Source organism: Prionailurus bengalensis, chromosome B3 (genome assembly GCF_016509475.1).
Source record: "Prionailurus bengalensis isolate Pbe53 chromosome B3, Fcat_Pben_1.1_paternal_pri, whole genome shotgun sequence".
Taxonomy (NCBI): domain Eukaryota; kingdom Metazoa; phylum Chordata; class Mammalia; order Carnivora; family Felidae; genus Prionailurus; species Prionailurus bengalensis.
Window position 1 is genome coordinate 108,366,838 of NC_057355.1, and position 21,952 is coordinate 108,388,789.

The 21,952-nt window shown below is 36.0% G+C and overlaps 1 protein-coding gene across 2 annotated transcripts in view; it reads left to right on the top strand.

Moving 5' to 3' along the window:
- SLC38A6 (solute carrier family 38 member 6) overlaps positions 1-21,952 on the top strand; it is an 87,517-nt gene that overhangs the window by 6,320 nt on the left and 59,245 nt on the right. For both annotated transcript variants that reach the window (XM_043556302.1, XM_043556301.1), the window contains exons 4-5: positions 10,736-10,788; positions 13,920-13,959. In XM_043556302.1, the coding sequence (XP_043412237.1) occupies positions 10,736-10,788; positions 13,920-13,959 (93 nt within the window). The remainder of the gene's footprint in view (positions 1-10,735; positions 10,789-13,919; positions 13,960-21,952) is intronic.

Sequence of the window (21,952 nt, forward strand, 5' to 3'; positions counted from 1 at the left end):
CCTTCTCTCTTTTCTTTTTTCCTTCATTTTTGTAGCTTACTTGGTCCATGAACTAGCTTCTTCATGGTTCTTCATATGCATTGATGCACCTGTCTTTCATTGATTGAATTCCTTCAGTCGTTGTAAAATTCTCTATGGAGGTAGGCTTTTTTTTTTTTTTTTTAATTAATACACACATACACACATAAAAGACTGGAGAATAACATGTAGCTAAATTTTCTTCTCAGTGTTTTGGACCATCATTAAGGAGTATTATGCTCAGATCAGATTCATTGGTCAGAGAAAGGGCTGTCGTAAATCTTTACAAAATAAATTCTTCATTTATTTGCCTGGAGTGCAAGAGAGATTTTCATCTTTATAAAAGTAAAGGATTTCTTCACATGAAATTCTGCTGTTTTGGATTATATATAGGGTTTGAGGTCTATGAAGACTTTTTTTGGGAACTGAGGTAGCATATAAGGTACCTTAATCTCTGTAGCCTTAGTTTATCACCTGTAAAATGATAATGATAATGCTTTCCTTTGGGATTATTGTGAGAATGAAATACAATAATGTATATAAAATGCCAAGTCCTTGGTCAGTGCTAGCTTTTATTATGAGTTCTCACTGATGCAGAACCCTTGAAGATTGCAAGATGTACACACTTCTGCTTCAGAAACAGTGGCGTATTGTGATTCTTTGGGGAAACTTCTCTGCTCAGGGAATAAACCCATAGGTCCCCTCCTCTGATCTCCATATCACTCTAAGCAAGAAAGAATGACAGTTGTAGAACTTAGCATGCCAGGACTTACCTGTGTACTGTCTCTCACTCTCCTGTCCATATAGCCCCTTTGTCTAATTGAAGTTTCATGGTATGTTATTACAATCACTGCCTTGCTGCTCCCCTTTATCATCCTACTCCTCTAGCAAAGCTCCAACCATGGTTAAATGCAGTTCTGCCTACTTCACACATGCACCTGTGCAGTAGCATATTCCTGCAGAAAAACACAGCCATGCAGATTGATATCACTATAATTCAGTGTCTGGTGGACCTACGATGCTATTACGCAATCTTTATCTTCAGTTCATTCACTTGCTTACTCTGCTGTCTAAGAGATGAGGTTTTCATAGCTTCTCCTTTCTCTCAAACCTTCACCACATTCTCATTGATTACATTCTTAGTGGATATCCTCACTTTCTACTTCACTGAGAAAGTAGAAGGAATCATAAGCTCTTGTCACTACTTATACCTTTCTATCTTCATTTGTGCCATATGCTCTGTTACCTTGGATAAACTCTTGGTGTTCCTATCTAAGACCAGCTTCCCTACTTATGCTGTGATTTCGTCTGCTCTCACGTGCATCATTCCAGCCACTCTCCCCCATCTCCTCTCTTTCATCATCTTTGTTCCTTTGTTTTCTTCCTATCAGGCTACAAAGAATCTGTAATTTCTTCCATGTTAAGAACGACTCCACATCCTTCAGTATGCTCCATGACTTCATAGCAAAATTCCTCAAAAGACTTATTTATACCAGATAGTTCCTCTTCCTCTTGTTCTCTTTTGAACCCACTCTAGTTATGCTTTCCTGTATCATTCCACTGAAATTATCGTACCAGCGACTTACAGTTAGTTGCTAAATCCAGCAGTCAGTTGTCATTGTTGACCTCAGTTGACTATTCAGCATTTGACACAGTTGTTCTATTCTGTGTGTAACACTTATTTACACTCTAATGGTTTTCTTCCTGTTTCACTGAATACTTCTCTTTCTTTATGCTGAATCTTCATCTCTCTATCTTCTAAACATTGGAGTACCCCAGGACTATTCCTCTGATCTCTTTTCTTTTCTTCTTCCTCTTTTTTTTAATGTTTATTTTTGAGAGAGAGAGAGAGAGAGAGAGAGAGAGAATGAGCAGGTGAAGGGCAGAGAGAGAGGGAGACCCGGAATCTGAAGCAGGCTCCAGGCTCTGAGCTGTCAACACAGATCCTGACGTGGGGCTTGAACTCAAGGACCAAGAGATCATGACCTGAGCCTAAGTCAGACGCTTAACCAACTGAGCCATCCAGGCACCCATGATCTCTTTTCTTTTGAACTCACTCTAGGGCTCATGGTGACCCTAAAATTTATATTCTTAGCCTGGATCTCTTCCCCTGAATTTCAGTCTCCTATACAACTGCCTCCATGACATCTCCACTTGGATACTACTATATGTCTCAAATTGACCAAACTGTCTGTTTTTGCAAATGCCAATCTATACCTTCCACTGTTTTCTCATCTAAGTAGATGATAGCATCTTCTTTCTAGTTGCTTAGGCCAAAAGTCTTAGAGTTATGGTGAACTCATTTTTTCCCTTCATACACCAAATGGAAGCTCCAAATGTGAGGAAGTATCCATTCTATACATTTGAAGGTAAAATATTGACACAACATATGAAGACCATGATGAAAAGGTGTAGAGGCTACCATTTGATCCAGTAATTGTACCACTTGGTATATACCTAAATGAATTGAAAACTTATGTTGACACAAAAACCTGCACATGATGTTTATAACAGTTTTATTCATAATAGCCAGAACTTAGAAGTAACCAAGTTGTCCTTCAGTACATGAATGGATTGTGTGGTCCATTCAATGAAATGTTATTCAGTGCTAAAAAGGAATGAACTATCAGGCAATGAAAAGATATGGAGGAACCTTTGATGCATACTGCTAAGTGAAAGTAGCCAGTCTGAAAAGGCTACATCCTATACAATTCCCTCTATTTGACGTTCTAGGAACACCTGGCTGGCTCAGTTGGTAGACCATGCAACTCTTGATCTTGAGCTTATGAGTTCAAGCCCCATGTTGAGTGTGGAGCCTAGTTTTTAAAAAAGGGCCAATGATATGATACTCTAGAAAAGATAGAACTATGGAGACAGTGAAAAGTCCAGTAGTTGCCAGGGGCTAGAAGAGAAGGAGAAATGAATAGGTAGAGCACAGGGAATGTTGGGGTCAGTGAAACTATCGTATTACACTATAGTAAAGGATACATGTCATTATTTACTTGTCAAAACCCATAGAATGTACAACACCAAAAGTAAACTCTATGGACTTTGGGTAATGATGTGTCAGCGTAGACTCATCAGTTGTAACAAATGTACCACTCTAGTGGGGAATGTTGATGGTGGTGGAGGTTGGGCATGTCTGGGGTTAGGGGGGATGTGGGAACTCCCCATACTTTCTGCTCAATTTTGCTGTGAACTTAAAACTGTTCTTAAAAATAAAGTTTATTTAAAAAAATTAAGTAACAAACTCAGAGGAAAAGAGGAAACATAATACAGAGACCAGATGAAAATTTAAAAATACTATATTTAATAGCTCTAAAGAACTAAAAGGAGATAATGCATTCTTGAAACAAGGACAGGGAGTTATTTAAAGGGTGTAATCAGAAAATGCAAGAGTCCTAGAAATTAAAAATTAAATTTAAAAGTAATTTATTATTTGAGTTGAAAGAGCTAAGGAAATTCTTCAGGCAGGGGGATGAGAGGAAGACAAGGAACTTGAAAATGGGAGAGAAAAGATAGGAAAATAGAGGATCAGTCCCAGAGGTTCAACATGCAAATAAGTGGAATTCCATAAAGAGAGAAAAGAAAAAATATAATGGTAGAAAAATATCAACAGAATAATACAAGGAAAGTTTGTTTAACTGAAGGAAATTAGTTCATAGATTGAAAGTACCCATTATAATACTTGTAAAATAATTCATACCAACACACATCGTTGTGAAAAATCAGAAACCCAGAAAATATCCTAAAAGCTTTCAGAGAGGGGAAACAAACAAATTTCCATACAATGAATCAAGACTGTAATAGCAAATAGCTTTGCAGGAGACACTATAAATAAGAAGACTATAAAAAATACCTTCAAAATTTGAAAGGAAATTGTTTCAGTATAGAATTCTATACCCAGCAAAACTATCATTTAAGTGCAAGGGTAGAATAATAATATTTTCATACATGCAGAGACTCAAAATTATCTCCTGTGCACTTGTACTTAATTAGCAACGGAGTTTGCTGTTTACCAAACTTATGTCCTATCAAAGAAATAGGGAATTTAGCACAGAAGAGAAGTAAAGGGAATTCTCAGGACAACTGAGCAGCTGATCTAAGAGCTACCTCCAGATTGGAGTAGCTTTTTTCACAAAGGCACTGTCAGCTTTCCAGGCCATGCTTGCCTTCAGGATTATAAACATGATGGAAACCCTTTTTCTTTTTCTTTTTCTTTTTCTTTTTCTTTTTCTTTTTCTTTTTCTTTTTCTTTCTCTTTCTCTTTCTCTTTCTCTTTCTCTTTTTCTTTTAATTTTTCTTTCTCTTTCTCTTTCTCTCTCTCTTTTTCTTTTTCTTTTTCTTTTTCTTTTTCTTTTTCTTTTTCTTCTTTTTCCCCTTAAAAGAATCCCTTTCTCATTTGTCTGTATGGCTCTAATTTACACTAACAGTACCTGAGTAGGTCAGCAGTCAAGCCTGGTAGTCACAAAAGTCTAGGAATCAAATACCAGAATATTGCAACAAAGTATTAACAAGAGAAATAAAAGAAAGAAATAGATTAGGAAATTGTGGAGATTAAGGGAGTTAAAATCAAGAGAAGTTGATGTCTGAATGTGAATAGTAAGAGAGAAGGAGATGTCTAAGGATATCTCCCAGATTTCTGTTATGAGCCACTGGATAATGATAGTGTCCTTAAATGGAGGTAAGAACACAGCAGGAGGCATTGATTCAAAGTAAAAATGAGTTCAGTTTTGGATAGGTGGACTTTGAAGAACATTTGACCCTTGAACAACACAATGGCTTATTCATCAGAGCAACCAACTCTTGATTTCGGCTCAGGTTATGATCCCAGGGTCATTGGGATTGAGCCCTGCATGGGGCCTCATACTGAGTGTGGAACCTGCTTAAGATTCATTCATTCTCTCTCTCTCTCCCTCTCCCTCCCTCTCTCTCCCTTTCTTTCCACCCCCTCTCTCTCCCTCTCCCTCTCTAACGTTCTCTCCCCTCCCCCTCTGCCCCCTACCCTGCTCATGCTTGTTTTCTCTCAAAATAAGAAAAATAAATAAATATGGACTAGATACAGTAAGAGCTCAGAGGAGGGAGTGATTTGTCTTGTCTGGGTTGGTGTTGAGGGTTACTAAATATTCCTGAAGGACTGAACTGAAATTTGACTAGGAGACAAGGCAAGAGAGAATATTTCATATACAAAGGTACATACTACATATTTTATTCAAGATACCAAAAATAGTTTACTATTACTTGTGCATGAGGTACAAAAGACAACAGATAGACAAGTGTCAGACCCTAAGGAATTTGGAGTTTTTGCTGAGCCAGTAAGAAGCAACTGAGGTGGTTGAAAAGAGTCCAGGAAGATCCTGGAATTCACTTCTTATTGCCTCCAAAGAGAATTTTGGTCCCTCCTAGAGCCCACTGGGAAAGAGAACAGAGTCTCCTAACTTCCTCTTCCTAAAGTCAGGTTATAGTGCTTTTATGAGGATTTTAATTCTTAGCAATGATGAGGATATAAATGAGGGGTAAATGTCTCCTTTGTGCTCCCCATTTTTTTTCTTAAACCCTTTAGAGCAATGATTCTTACAACTGTCCATTGCAACACCTTCCTTGAAAAAAAATTCTAAATGCTCCCTTTTACTATCTGAAATGAAATTCCTGTAGGTATTACACCTCACCTATGGTGCACTGATTATTTTGTAACTCTGAATAATACATTTAAATTTTTATTTTTGTTCCATGGAGTTTAGATAGTGCCCCTTGACTCTCTGCCATGTTATATATTAGCGTGGTGTCCTTTCTCTCACCTGTCATCTCCTATTTCATACTTTCCATATTTCCCTGCTACACCTTTGTATTGTCAAGGTTGATAGTATTTCCTTTCTGTTTTGTAATCACACGTAAGGCATTCATGCTTTATCTGTAAGATAAGTCTAAAAGTTGAAAACTAATGAATAGCATTTATAGGATAAGACTGTGTTAATGTTGTTCACAGCAGGGCCAAGCAGTATATTGGGGCCCTAGAACTTTCTCTACACATGCAATATCACAACCTCTGTGCCATTTGAAAGGAGAATGTTTCTAGTATTCTAACATTCTGTTTGCTTTTTCTGCATTGAGTTCTCTGAAATCATGCCACATTTAGTGGGTAAATTGACATTTAATTACATATTGAAAAAGATCAGAAGTAGTGATACAGGGGTACCTAGGTGGCTCAGTTGGTTAAGCTGCCAACTCTTGATTTCAGCTCAGGTCATAATCTCAAGGTTCATGAGGTGGAGCCCCGCATTGGACTCTGTGTTGACAGTGCAGAGCCTGCTTGGGAGGCTCTCTTTCTCCTTCTCTCTGCCCCCTCCCCCCACTCCCCGGTGCACCCATGCCCTCCCTCATTCTCTCTTTCAAAGATAAATAAACTTAAAAAAAAAAAAAGAACTAGTGATACAGTTGCATAGTAGACACTCAGTAAATGAATGACCTGCACAACACTATTAGGGAGCAAAAGGCAAGAGGAAAATGATGGAAAGCACAAGAAAGAAAAGAATTTCAAAATAATAAGTGCATTGCAAATGGCCAAGTTTCTGAAAGTTGAACTGTATTTGAATAACTCATGTCCCTCAATCCAGATCCAAAGATAATATTGCTGCTGCTGAAACTTGGGCTTTGTACTGTAACCAGAGTTTATTAATTGTCCTATTTCATTGAGGAAAAAATGCAAAGCAGACAGAACACTGGAGTAACTAGCTGGAAATATTCCATGACTTTATGGGAAGCAGCTTTCCAAATGATTCGTGTGGAGGCCAAACTCTTGGTCTAGCCAAAATAGCACTAAAGTGTGCCTTGATGGTACATTAAAGAAGAAATTTTCCCCCAATTTACTTGTTAAGATTTACAGCCTTTCTGCCTCCTCAAAACATAGCATTGATTTCTTTAATATCAAAAAATAATTTCCTAAAATAGATTGCTAATGACTGCTTTCAGTTATTTACTTAAGGAGGATTGTGCCAAGTACTGCTTATATGGTTTCCTGTAAAAGACTGAATTAATTTTATAATTTTCATAATTAATGTTATTCCTATTTTGTAGAATATGCTACTAATGTGACTGGTCATTACCACATCTTATTTTGATATCTCTTAAAACATTTTCACTTTATAAATAAGATATTAAAACATCGATCATATGAAAGAGCAGAAAAATGTACCTTATTTGTAGACCAAATGGTAATAATTAAATTACTAAACACCAGAGAAATTAAAAGTTGCAGCTTAAATAAACCTTATCAGGTATTTAGTGGAGAAACTGAAACTATTCGGGGGGGTGTGGGGTATGGTTTTTAAAATTCCACCACTCCATTACAGTCATTGTAGAATATTTGAATTCCTACCCAAAACAGTAAGATAAAGAAGACTACACAATCATTGTTACCAGTTTATAATTCATTCCCTTCTTTTTATGTTTTTTACTTTATAGATCATATTCTAATCCAATTGTTTCAGTCAGTATTGACATTTTTCATGTTATAAACATAGTTTTTAATGGCTACATATTACTCTATCAGGTATACTTAACTATAATTTAACCACTTACCATCGTTGAACATTTAGGTCATTTTTTTTTTTTTTCAGTGTAAACCTTGCATATAATGTTTTGTCTTATTTTAGGGTTATTTCCTAAGATGCAAAAACTCCAAGGGGTCCAATGTTATATTTTAAAGGTCCGTTGTTCAAACTGCATTCCCAAGGTCACACCAGTTTACACTGTAACCAGCATCTTAACTGCCCAAATGCCGGAACAGAACTTTAAAAATATTTCACTAGGGTTGTTTTGGTTTATAAGTTGAGATGATCCAGAAAACCATCAAAAAGAGAATATGTAGAGATAAATTACTTGGCTGACTGTGTACATATTTTAGTAAAGCCTCAATGTTAAGCCAGAAGCCATTATTCATATCCGTGGTGTCTTAGACATGGGAAAATGCTTCTAATTTTTGCAACATAAAAGAAGTATGATGACAGTGACAAAACCGAATGGCTAGCCAGACATGCTGATCTGAAAGATAGAGTGAGGATTTGAACATTGTACTCAGTTTCCATTTAGACGTCTCAATGTTTTTCACTCTGAATTTGGGAGTTTGCTGTATTTAGACATATTTTTGTAAAACTAGAAAGTAACAGAGAGCAAGTTTGAGATTGCTGAAATGTATGCCACTACTGTCAGAGGTTGCGATTACATTTATCTTTATTGAGCTATTAGTTTGATTATATTTTCTGTAATAATAAAGGTTGTGTTGTAATATAAAAATTAAGAATAAGTGTTTAATTTATTTAGGTAATTAAAATACAAATTCTTTTTGGAATCTTACAGTGTTACAACTTTTGCTTATGGGAAAGTTACTTGCTTTTCATGTTTACTAAATATGCAACCTATACTTGTTTTCCGCTGTTCAAAAGTGAAACAAACCTTAAACTTTTCGATCAGTATCATCTTGATAACTTGCTCATTGACCGAGAAACTCTACATAGGTCATTCTAAAAGCAAATTATTCAATATATTCCCATTTGTGACACTGAAAAGCCTCTTTGCTTTAAATTCTTAGAAGGGAAGTTTTTCTTAAGAAAGAACGGATAATTTTAACTATAACATAAAAGAAGGGTGCTAAAATTGAACAACGATGTTCCTTTAATCTCATGCTTCAGTGAGAGATCAGAGCCCTTCTGGAGACTTGGTTTACATACACATAATATTGAACCAAATTACCTTCTCAATGTCAAATTAGATAGAAGCTAACATTTAGATAGTTTTTCTGGTTTAATATATATACACCTAGACTTTGGAATGTTAAATTTAAGGAATAACCCTATATAACATTATAAATATTTTAATAATTTGTTTAGGAAAATTAAAACAAACTAGTAAAGATTTATTGATAAAAATAATTATTAATTTTGTGATGCAATACCCTTTAGAATATGTTTATATGGAAAAAAGAATTTTGGCATTTCACATAGGAGGAAAATTTTCCAGTTCTTAGTTTTGTAACTCTGCTTTTTAATTTTTATGTTCTAACATATATCCAAAATCTACCCATGTGAGATTATTGTAGAAGTCTTTCATTGTTAAAGCATAAAAGTTCCTACTTATACACATTATATATCCCAAGTTCAAAACTAAATTCTTTGTTCACTGTGTTTAGCGGTCTGAAAATAGATGTAAAAAAAACAGCTGTGACATCTAAAAAGTTTCTAAATTCTTTGATCAACTCTGATAATAGATTAAAATTAAAAATTTTAATTTTGCAATTAAAAATGTTTAAGTTTTTGTTCTTAATCAGTACAACTTATTTTTTCAACACTTTTATTTTCTTTCTGATTTTGTAGTCATAACATGTAAAAGTCATACATGGTTTTTAAAACACTGAACCTTACACACCTGGTGGTCTTTGTGTGTAAAAGTACAGCGGAACTTTTTGTTAGTGACAATTGAAAGAAGACTCGTGTGTGAGTCTTGAGAGAATATATTAAAACTTGGTTTAAGAAATGATGAGCCCGGGCACCTGGGTGCCTCATTTGGTTAAGTCCAACTCTTGATTATAGCTCGGGTCATAATCTCACGGTTTGTGAGATCAAGCCCCTTGTGAGGCTCTGCGCTGACAGTGTGGATCCTGTCTGGGATCCTCTCTCCCTCTTTCTCTGTGCCTCCCCAGCTCATGTTGTCTCTCTCAAAGTAAATACACTTCAAAAAAAAAAAAAAATGCTGAATCATGTCTTTGACTCAATAGGAGATGTTGCTGTACCAAGACTTAACTACCTGCCAGTCTGCTTCTTTTTAGTGTAGGCACTATAGAATTAAGCACTTTTCAAACTATAGGATTACACAAATGTTTTTACTTCTCTTATTTTTACTGGTGGTGTCATTAGTTAGAACATGAAACTATATAGGCTAAGGACAAATTTGGTTCTTTTTTGAGCCGTTTAATTTTCATCTTTTCTGTGACCACATTTCTTGAACGTGTGGACTGAAAATGTAATTTTATACCCTTTATACCCTTTTATGATGAAAAGAGAAAGTGTATGCCCTACTAATGATGGGTAAGAAAAAGTTGAAGGTCTCGGAAAGTATGATAGAACTTTCATACTTTATCTAACCTTATTTACATGTGCAGTTTTCAGAAATGATTGCCAATGAAAACCTACTCTTGGTTAGTGTAGTATGCAAATAGTGTGTAGGGAAAAGAGAGGTTCTTCTCTTTTTTTAATGTTTATTTTTGAGAGAGAGAAAAAAAAGCAGGGATGGAGCAGAGAGAGAAGGAGACAGAGGATCCGAAGCAGGCTCTGCGCTGATAGCACAGAGCCCAACATGGGGCTCGAATCCCAAACTGCGAGATCATGACCTGAGCCGAAGTCAGACGCTTAACCCACCAAGTCACCCAGGTGCCCCTCAGAGAAGTGGGGTTCTTCTTGAGTAATTAGTGTGTTTGAACTAATGCAGCCTGGGAGGTGGTCAGATAACCTTGGGATTTGCTAAGTTCTACTTATTTTAAGAAGACTCCATCCTTAGAGACTGTAAGTTGTCAAAAGTCCCTCAGAAGTGGTTACTTCTGCTTTAAATTTAGTGTGACCATCCAGTAGCTATAAGGTAGTAGTGGAATAGCTTCCTTCCTTCCCTTTAAAACTTGGCACACGAATAGTTTTGTGTAAAAGTAAAAAATTATAATGTCTCTTCACAGCTGTGACATCTTACGAAGATCTTGGACTCTTTGCATTTGGATTACCTGGAAAGGTAATTTTTTTTTCTTTACTGTCTCCAAAATCTATACAGATATTTTTTCCCTTCCATTTCTAATTAAAAGAGACAAATATATCCAAGAGAAAAAAATTCAGGGGAATGAAAGGAAATGAAGGAAGACAGAATGGTGGGAACAGGAAGAGAGAGAGAAGAAATCTCTCTTTCTATGTGCTTCTGGAATCAATAAATTTAACAGTTAAATCTATTTTTCACCCTAATGAAGGAGAGGGGTGATGTGAATAATTTTAAAATTGTAACAATGACCTGTTTTAAGTTTTTTTAAATTAATTTTGGCAACATTAACTAATCTTCATAAACATAGGGAAAAAAAGCATAGAATTAAGATTATAGCATGACTATAAAACTAATCATTAGATTATATCATTTATAAGCTGAACAATGCTAAAAGATTATATAGCTATTCCCTCTTTTATAGGTGAGGAAATTAAGGCCCAGAGAAATGAAGGGGCCTATTTGTCCACAGTTACTTAAAGCTAGTATTACGTTGTAGAACTTCAGACTCTAAATCAACTGCTCTTCTTCCTCAGAATAGAAATAACAGCAATATTAATTGGGCATTGACTTGTGATAGGCATATTAAACTAAACTGAGAGGTAGAGAAAACAATGTCTTCTTCCACAGATAATCAGGAGTTAAATATTTTTGTTAGTTCTGTAGTACTTTATTTCTGAAGATCTATCGTACTTCGAAAACCCATTTTCATGTGGGTTGCAAATAGGACTTTTTCTTTCCATTGTCAATCTGTTGTTTATGTTTTTTGTTTGTTTATTTTGTTTGTAATCTTAAAGGATACAGTATCTGTAGATGGCCAAACCCACTTCTAAGAAGTGAAAATGGGAGGAAAAAGATCTAGCTATGTAACAGGGGAAACAACCCTGGATTTACATTCACATTAACTTTGTTCTTAACATACAAAAGGGAATATCTAAATCATGCTATGTAGCCTCATAGTTTGGACCGTGTCTTAACAACCTGCAACTTGAACAAAATGAAGAGTCTGTTACTTGCAGGTAAAGGGTTTTGTTAATCATCCTAGTACCGGTTTCTCTTTCCTAAAGGTCGGGATGTTTGGTATAGTTATGGTCAGTTTCCTGCATCCACTTTAACCAAGCGAGAAGAAAATGTTATTTATATAAGAAAACTCTTATTAATTTAATATGATCTATAAATATGACTCTAAGCATTATCACTGTTATTTCACTCTAGTATTTCCTGCATTCCTTGAATAGCAGCAGAGTCTAAAAAAGCATGGACTGTTGGGAGTCCCCTTTTCCTAAAACTCTAGATAGTTGCATTATCATTATGTATGCACTCAATCCTTAGTAGGCAGGTACATAGAAGATTCTCTAAATGAGGAGTTGTTGTTTGTTTGCTTTTTTTGTATTTCCTCTCCACCTCCACAATTGGGTTCAAACTTTCCTATTTCCTTCTTTCCAGATATGATACAGATATGGATATGACATAAGATAACATTGCTCTGAGAATTAAATATTTTTAAGTTTTTTGTACTTTTTAAGAAAGATTTTCAAAATTGTCTATAAATCCATTTATATGCTCACCAAACAAATATTTATCAGGTCAATACCACCCGCCATGCACTATACTGGTATACTAGTAGGCTATGAAGACCTACATAGGTAGACAGACATACTGACTTTCTAGATCTTAAGTGCTTAAATGCAGCCAAAAATGGAAACATAATCATGAATAAGTTGATATTCTTTTTTTGAAATATATTAGTAAAAATCCAAATTTCATGTATGACTGACAATAGATACAAATTGCATATGAGAAATAGTGTGCAAAAGTTCAAAATAGCCTTTTCACAAATAACTGTGAGGTTTTGTAATTTTTAAATGGGTTGATACACAAACTTTCTTGTGGACATGTTAGAGTGGCAACTACTACATCTTCAAAGACACCTCTCATTAATCCTGCTCTGTGAACCCCAAGTCCTCTAGGGTTTCCAGGATAGGCAAATGCTGTGCCACTGTTGGAATTTCTAGTAGAGGTGAGTCTGAAAGGTGATCTGCTCCCAGTCCATGAACTGAGTTATCCTACATAGCTAGTCCACTCTGAGCATACACTGGGGGTACAGATCCACCAAAATTCATGTGATTGAAAGGCCCAAGTGGAAGCAGAATGTTTCATCATTTGCTCTGAGTACATCTGATTACTAAGAATAGATAAAATGTCTAGAGTTCCCCAGGAATCTCATCAGAATCACAAGCCATCAAGCCCTACAAGCTGAACTTAGTCCTTAGGCATATTTTGTTTGGCTTAAATTTTTTTTATGTTTAACTAATTGCCAACTAAGAGTTATGAAATTTTGAAAGAATTCAGTTTCTGACTTTCCTTGAAAAATTAAGGGAATGGAGAAGATCTAGCTACATCGGATTCACTTTCTCACATGCCAACAACTGGCCAGAGCTGAGTAGTAGTTGCCCCATTTTGAAAGGGGAGGAGTTCTCCGATAGACTGTGGTCTTCACAACCTTCTGTTGTCTTACACTGAGCCCGCTCTATATTAGTGAGTTCGAAATAGTTTGCTTAAAATTTCAGGTCTGGGATGTGTGGGCTCTAGAGTTTTCTGCTCTAGACTTTTTCTGGGACAGGATGTCCCAGGCCTTGGTGTATGCCAAGCCGGCACACTCAGAAGACTAAATCATTTCCTTTTATGCAAAACAGCATCAGCCCAGCACACCTCAAGCTGTCGCAGTCTACCTCTTAAAGCAATGTCACGTTCTACCTACTAAAGCAGTGAAAAAGGGAGAAGGAGACCAGATAGATTTAATTTCAATTTTTTGGTACTTTGATAACCACCAATTACTAGCTCTTTAACACTTTTAACTGTTTGAAAATGACTGCCAAGAAAATTTTCAAAAGCATTCTTTATAGTAACCGTGGAACTATTAAAGAAAGGCTTTTTATGTGATGATAATTCGTTTTATGTATTACAAATGGCTGACAAAATGTATTCTTTTCGGTTTCTCTTCACTCAACCTCTGCATCTGTTTTTTTTAGTAATAGTTGTTGGATTTTAATAAAATACTGATCCTTTTCTATTATTTCTTTCATCTTCTGAATATATTTGTTCTTTCATAGATGGTGGTAGCAGGCACCATCATAATTCAGAATATTGGAGGTAAGCAACTGAAAGTGAACTGCTTGTGCATAAATGCGTTGGAAATGATTTCTTCATTTTGGTTATTGCCCGACTATGGGTCTAGCTGGGAGCCTGAATCTCTGCAGACATAGGTATCTTCAGAAACCCTCAGTGTTGTCCTCATTTCTCTCTCTCTCTCTCTCTCTCTCTCTCTCTCTCTCTCTCTCTCTGTTTTAGATCCTTTTTATTTGCAGGCCTTAGGGGACAATAGCTTCTAAATTTAGTTTCAGGTAAACCCTTAATTTAAATTCTTGTTATTGGGTCTGCAGCACACCTCTAAAGCATTGACTTTCTGTTAGTTGCGATAGTTGTAAGACACAATTTGGAAAACTCTTCAGATGATTCTAAACTATTTCCCCTCTACTTTTGTCCTAATTACCCCATTGGCAGATGCTGCTTCAGAGGGAGTGATGTTTCTTGGGCTGTGAACAATCCGGGGTAGACAAGCAATATCGTCTTACAACCAAGAAATTTAAAATGACAAGGTAGTTTAAAAAACAAACAAACCTGAAACAAATAAGAACCATTCTCACATTTACCTTGTATCTTGTTTTCATTAAAAAAGACCCCAATAATTGGGGTGCCTGGCTGGCTCAATTGGTTAAGTATCTGACTCTTGGTTTTGGCTTAGGTCATGACATCACGGTTTGGGAGTTCAAGCCTTGTGTCAGGCTCTGCCCTGACAGCTTGGAGCCTGCTTGGGATTCTCTCTGTCCCTCTCTCTTTCTGACCCTCCCCCACTCACACTGTCTCTCTCTCTCAAAATAAATAAATAAACTTAAAGAAAAAAATCCCAATATTGAGAACCATGTAGAAATGAAAGTTACTGTTAATTATACAGTTACTGACTAAATGTATTAAACATTTCAATCCAAAATGGAATATTTTCTGTCCCTCATTATTCTGTCTGATTACTAAGAACCATCACATTTTGTTTAGATTAGGTCGAACTATTGTTTGCATTTTATGTAGAATTTTCAATCCAGGAATTTGGATCTAAATTTGTGACCCTGCCAAAATGCCTGCTGTTATATTCTTGGTATCCTTCATTTTAATCCTTTCCTTGTTCTCTAATCTTGTATCTAACTATTATTGTACATGATATATTTTAGCACTTGTTATTAGATATGAAGTTATTTCTGTGTATGCTTTTCTCCCTTACTATGTGTGTGTGTGTGTGTGTGTGTGTGTGTGTATAATATTTATTTTTGAGAGAGAGGGAGACAGCGTGAGCAGGGGAGGAACAGAGAGAGAGGGAGACACAGAATCCGAAACAGGCTCCAGGCTCGGAGCTGTCAGCACAGAGCCCAGCATGGGGCTCGAACTCATGAACCTCAAGATCATGCCCTGAGCTGCAGTCAGACGCTTAACCAACTGAGTCACTCAGGCATCCCTCCCTTACTGTATTATAATCTCCTAGGGCGAGGACTATCTCTCATTTCTTTTTGTATTCCTAGAACCTAGCACAATACCTGGGGTATGATAGACCTTTGCTGAACTGAACAGAGCTGAATATTATTTGTATGAGCTATGTCCAAATACTTTTTAATATTCTCTATATATTTATCAAGAAAAAGAGAAAAAGGAATGGTGAGCTAAACTACTCATTAGCTTTAAATATTTGAAAAGCTGAACAAGAAATTAAAAGAAAAATGTTCTAGAAAAAGAATCTCCTAGAAAGGATTCTTGCATCTGGTAACAGATAAATCATTAATTTTCTCAACTCTAAGTATGTTGATTTGCTTACTTGCTTTATATTATAACCTTTTTTAGAAAAAAGTGAGAGGCAGTCACAGCAATTTTTGATGTCCCTCAAATTCAGCAAAGCGGATAATGCTGCTTTAGTTTTTAGAATAATATCCTAATGATTTTCTTCACCTTGGCTAAAAGTTTATTTATTGAAAGCCCACTAAGTAATAACTGAAACATATTTCTAGAACTCTTTTCTGTTGTCTTAGCCAGACATGCATAAATCATTCCTTTGTTATAATAGAAGTCGAAGCTTGCTCTTGTGAGCAGATCACTGGGTTGGAAGTCAGGGGCCTTGGATTCTGTGCTCTGGCTCACTCACTCTCTTGGCTTCAGTTTCTTCTTAAATTGCTATGGGAATAGGATGGGAAACTGGGAGCTTATTAAGGTCCCTTCTTACTCCAAAATTCAAATTCCACACTTGGGGAGGGCATGTTAACTCCTTCAGAATATTGAAATATTTTTATTACAGGTGAGTTCAGTAGGAGGGTTATACTTGGTTCAAAAGATGACTTGGTTTTTTCTTAGGTGTCTCTAACAAATCTGCAACTATCGCTCTAAAAGCTTTCGTGGATGTTGTTATCAGAAAAAGGGAGTCTTGGTTTTTCAACTACCTGTCAGGGCAGCTGCTGAGCCTCTGGGGTTAAAGAAGTAGTTTTTTCGTGTTTGTTTTTTTTTAAGTTGTATTTTTTTTTTTAACATTATTTTGAGATAGAACGCACGCGAGCGCATGTGCGCTTGCCTGAGCTGGGGAGACCAGGGGAGAGAGAGCGAGAATCCCAAGCAGGCTCTGTACTGTCAGCCTGAGTGCAACGCATGGCTCAAACCCACCAACTAAACAGAGAGATCGTGATTTGAGCCAAAACCAAGAGTCAGATGCTTAACTGACTGAGCCACCCAGGTGTATGTTTTTGATTGATGCAAGTTGGTTCTGTGGAAGTCCTAAACGAGTACTTACTAGATTCTGTACGCTTGAGAAGCCCAGCATACTTATCCGGGAGGTTCTTTACTGTGTTGTGCATATGACTTATTTAATGTTATTTCCTCAAACTGGATTTTGCCTTTCTCTTTGCCAATTAGAAATATGTTGGATATTTATAAGATGATATGAAGTATATGGCATCACAGATAGAATTTTTGTACTTCTTACATGCCCATCTGCATGTAATTTGGTTCCAGTAGCATTTTCTGAAAGATAGGATGATAATTATTGGTATAGATGGCTGAGTTTTTGTATTGATTATTTAGAACTGAAAAATGACTATAATAGATCCTCTCTAGATCAGACATTCTACGACACATTTTAGTTGTACTTACAGCAACTCTTCAAGGGAGATGATGTTATCCTCGTTCTACAGAGGAAGAGGTCAGTGTGTAGAGGGAATAAATAACTTGCTTACATTTACCCTTTAATAAAGCTGGGACTCAACTTCACTCTCTCTACTGCTAAAGACTTTATTCTTTTCTCCTGTGATATAGTAAGTGTTTGAAAATCTGTGAAAATACCAAATGTTGAGGATTTTTAAAACTCGTTGGGGATAAGAACTACATGTTTTCATTTGTTTTCCTAACTTGACCTAATTTCTGGTAGAGAAACCCAATAAATAATATTTGTTGAATTTCAAAAGTTCTACTTAAAAGCCTAAGATTTTGCCTCAAAGAGACCATTTTACATACTACATTAATGATAGAAAGAAATTTGAAAGCCCAGAGAATGATTTGTAGATTAGAATTATATAAAAATTAAAAGGCTGAAAGTATTGAGAGTTAGATCTTATTTATATAAAATAGAATTAAAATATTTTGACATCTGTTATTTTGAGGTTAGGTAATCATATTTTATTTTATTTTATTTTATTTTATTTTATTTTATTTTATTTTATTTTATTTTATTTTACTTTACTTTACTTTTACTTTTAAACATTTATTTATTTTTGAGAGACAGAGACAGAGCATGAGCAGGGGAGGGGCAGAGAGAGAGAGGGAGACACAGAATCTGAAGCAGGCTCCAAGCTTTCAGCACAGAGTCTGATGCGGGGCTTGAACTCACAAACCCTGAGTTCATTACCTGAGCCAAAGTCCAGCGCTTACTGACTGAGCCACCCAGGCGCCCTGGTAGTCATATTTTAGATTAATGCTTCTTAACTCTTCTAGTCTTTGTAACATTTAAACATTTTTCAGTTTTCTTAGGATTCTGTGCCCCTGATGAATCTATGAGAAATATGGAAGAGGGAGATCTTTAAAGTCAAAATGATCATGAATTGCCCTTTTTTTAAAAAAAAAAATTTTTGTAACATTTATTTTTGAGAAAGAGAGAGCATGAGTTGGGGAGGAGCAGAGAGAGGGAGACACAGAATCTGAATCAGGCTCCAGGCTCTGAACTGTCAACACAGAGCCCGATTATGAATTGTTCTTGATCAATATTTGTTACATGGATGTGTCAGTAAAGACCCAGCGTATCCCCTACATCTCTTTATTACATAAATCCAAGTAATTTGCTCATTCATTTGTGTTCTTAGTGTCTAGCATATAATAGACATTTCATAAGTAATATTTATTATGGGAAAAAAGGGAGGAGTAAGAGGAGGGAGAGAAGGAAAACCCAGCGGCCTGGCTTGGTGCTTCTTTAGGAGGAAGAGAATTGATCAACTGGCAAGAGGGACCATGGAATATTATAAGTGAGGATATAGCTTCTTTAGGAAAGAATTTACTGTCAGAAAACCTCTTTCCCCCAGGATCAATGAGGCACCAAGTATTAGTCACAGGGCACTGATGTAGTCTAACAAATTGATTGGAAAAATATAGTATCTTTGAATAATTTCTAAGCTTTATGATAGAAAAAATGTGACTCAGTAAATATAGCACTCTTATTCTAAGCTTTTGGAAACCTTTGCCTTTGGAATATGAAAAGCCCTCCAGTAAAATACTACTTCAAGGCAATTCCTTATCTCCTCCCAACACTAATGAATTCAGGGCCTGAAATAGGCCCCAGCAACAGCCCCCGGCTGGCCATTTCGTCAGGAGCTGGAGTGACATTCACTCAGAGTCATTGCTGCTGGGACACAAAGTCGGTAAAGAGACATCTGGAAGTTTTAATATTTAATGCTAGTACCGGCAAGAGAACTCTGGCTTAGGGTTTGAATTTGGTGGGCTACTAGTAAAAAAAAGGAGTAAGAACTGTAGTGGCAAATAAATGTAGGTAATTTCCACATAGTCCTTCTAGCATTTTTGCATTATGAGATTCTTTTCCTAAAAACCAAAGTAAGTAGTTTCACATTCATTTGAACTCTCAATATAGACCACTTAGTAGGCTAAAATATTGCTAGAAATCAAACAGTAAACCCCAAGTCATTTTTAGTCAAGCCAGAGAAAGTCCTGTGGACTCTGAGAAGTGCATGATAAAGTGAAGTTAGTTGATGTTTTTTCTGGTTTTGTATTTCAGTCCTCTCAAAGTGTAGAAAGGTAAGTGGCTCCAAGGAGTACGTTAAATCCTTACTTTGCTCTTTATAAAATAAGAAGGACCACTATGGCTAGCATATTCTTTATTTAGTTCTTTAAAGCCCCAATTCCTTAAAGGAGATTAAAGATTGAATCACTGCTACATACTGTGAAAGGAGAACCTAAACATTAAGTAGTCTTACTGAAACTTCCTGAAAGTGCTAGAATGATCCAGATTTTCCAGTCTGGCACAGGCCCTACAAACCTACAAGACCAACAGTCTTGATTAACACCTCAGTTTGGCAATCTGTTGTAAAAGAAACCCCACAGCCCTTGTTTGTACTCAAACAGGACAATTTCTAAATCTCATCGTCAGAAAGGTATAAATAAGATCGTTTTCAGTTGAGATCTATAAAAATTTCAAAGTCTCAGTATTTGTAAAATTCATGATTTAATGTTAGATAAATTAGAAGCTATTTATTTTTATTTTCTGCCTGTATTTTTGTTTTTCTAGGATGATGAACTCATTTTAGATGTACTAGTTTGTATTGTCCCCTGGGAGACTGGGATTGGACGTGCTGTTTCAACGCCATCTGCTGGTCAGCTCATCTGTGGACATACTACAGCTTTTTTGAACCTGAACAGTATGTCCAGAAATTCTGGAAAGCACTGCCTTAGAATAGGAAGGATATAGGAAATTTGGAAGGAGTTTTTTTCATAAATACATACTTTGACAAAATTTACTGGCAACATGTCACTTTAAAAAGGTTTTGAAAGTAATGTATTTCTTAGTAATGATTTTTTAAAATTATTTGAGTGGATAGTGGTAGAGTGGATGCACAATGTTACATTAGTGTCAGGTGTACAACTTTAAGTGATTTGACATTTTTATTTTATTTTATTTTATTTTATTTTATTTTATTTTTTAATTTTTTTTAACGTTTTATTTATTTTTGAGACAGAGAGAGGCAGAGCATGAACGGGGAAGGGGCAGAGAGAGAGGGAGACACAGACTCGGAAACAGGCTCCAGGCTCTGAGCCGTCAGCCCAGACAGAGCCCGACACAGGGCTTGAACTCATGGACTGCGAGATCGTGACTTGAGCTGAAGTCGGACGCTTAACCGACTGAGCCACCCAGGCGCCCCAACATTTTTATACATTATTCTATGCTCACCACAAGGGTACCTACCATCTGTCCTGTTATATTGCTATTACAATATCTTTGTATTCATTATGTATTCAGTGTATGTATTCATTATGCCATTTATACCCATGACTCACTGAAGTTCAGTTAGAGGATTTTAGAATAGTAAATATTCTGGTCCCATTGTGTTCAAATTTGAGATCTTGATGAATGATAATGGTATATATTTTCTTAGGGTTGTGGGAGAAAATTTCGTCCATGTATTTTGATTTCCATTTGTGTACAAATTAAGGAAATGACATTTTTCAGGATTTTAGAAAAAGAGATTGTGTTGTGTACTATTTTGAGTGAGGATAGCCTTTTAGTGGCATTTGGACATTTAGGAGGAATACTGGGTTAATAAGACATGTTGAATAGAATAAACCAGTTGCTATCCATGACTAAAAACATGTTTGAAGTAAAATTGAATCTCTCAGATGGAAAGGCAAACTTATTATTTCCTCCCATAGTACATCTGTTTAGGGCTGGCTGACTAATCCTTTGAGAAGTTGCTGAACTTCCTCCAAGTGCTGAAAACCTAATTCTGTTTTAAAAATAGCTGTATGTAATCTTATCTTCATACGTGTATTTTAAGAGTTTAACAAAAAGGATAATTATTTTTACAAACTAATGATTTGTTAGACCTAGATTCCAGTTGAGGCTTTCTTTCTTTTCTTTTCTTTTTTTTTTTAAGGAGTCCTGGGAAAAGTAGTCCAGAAGAATACAGGGTTTTTGGGAAGAGAGATTGGTCTGTTGTTTTAATTTTTTTTTTTTTTTTACATTTCAGTTTGATGTTAATATCTCAAATATGTGAGAATAGGAAACTTTCTCCTGTGAATTACAGTAATAGCTGTAGATGCATTAGAATCATAGAATCATGCAACAGGGTCCCTCATGAAATTCCTTAGCGTGTCTGAGAAATCTTGTACTAATAACTCTACCAAACCAGCTACAAAGCTGAAATAAATTACATTGAAAATACATGTCAAAGTGAAATCAACCTAAGTGTTTTTAAAACTTCTAACTAATTTCTTTGACCTCCAGCATTCATAAGCAATTTGTTATTGAAATGCTCATGACAGAAGAAAAAATAATTCTAGGGAGTGATCCTTTTCATAGACTACCCTTATTTTTTCTTTCCTGTGGTGGATTCTTCTTCACTTTGCTCCTGCACTTTTCCATAATAGTTAATAGTGCAAATTTCTCAAGCCAGACTGGCTGTTTATACCATTACCACCTTGGGCAAGTTACTTCTTTGTGCCTCCATATCTTTATCTGTGAAAGAAATACCGCACAGCTTTGTGGTAAAGGTTAAATGAGGAAATAACTTGCAGATCACTTAGAATACTGGCCTGCATGGTACAGGCATCCCAAACCCAAAAGTGTTCACTGTTCTCATGGTTCTTCTCTCACAGGTCTCTTTCCCCTGTTCTGTATTTCTGGCATCTCTTCCTTCAATGTCCATGTTCCCAGCTCATGTGTTTCTCTTTTATGATTAGAGCAAGCAGTATTAATAGTTTACTACTTGCTATTGTCTAGTCAAATTTTACCCTATTTTAGTCATTTCTCAATATAACACTTGGTTCTCCGCATGATTTTCAA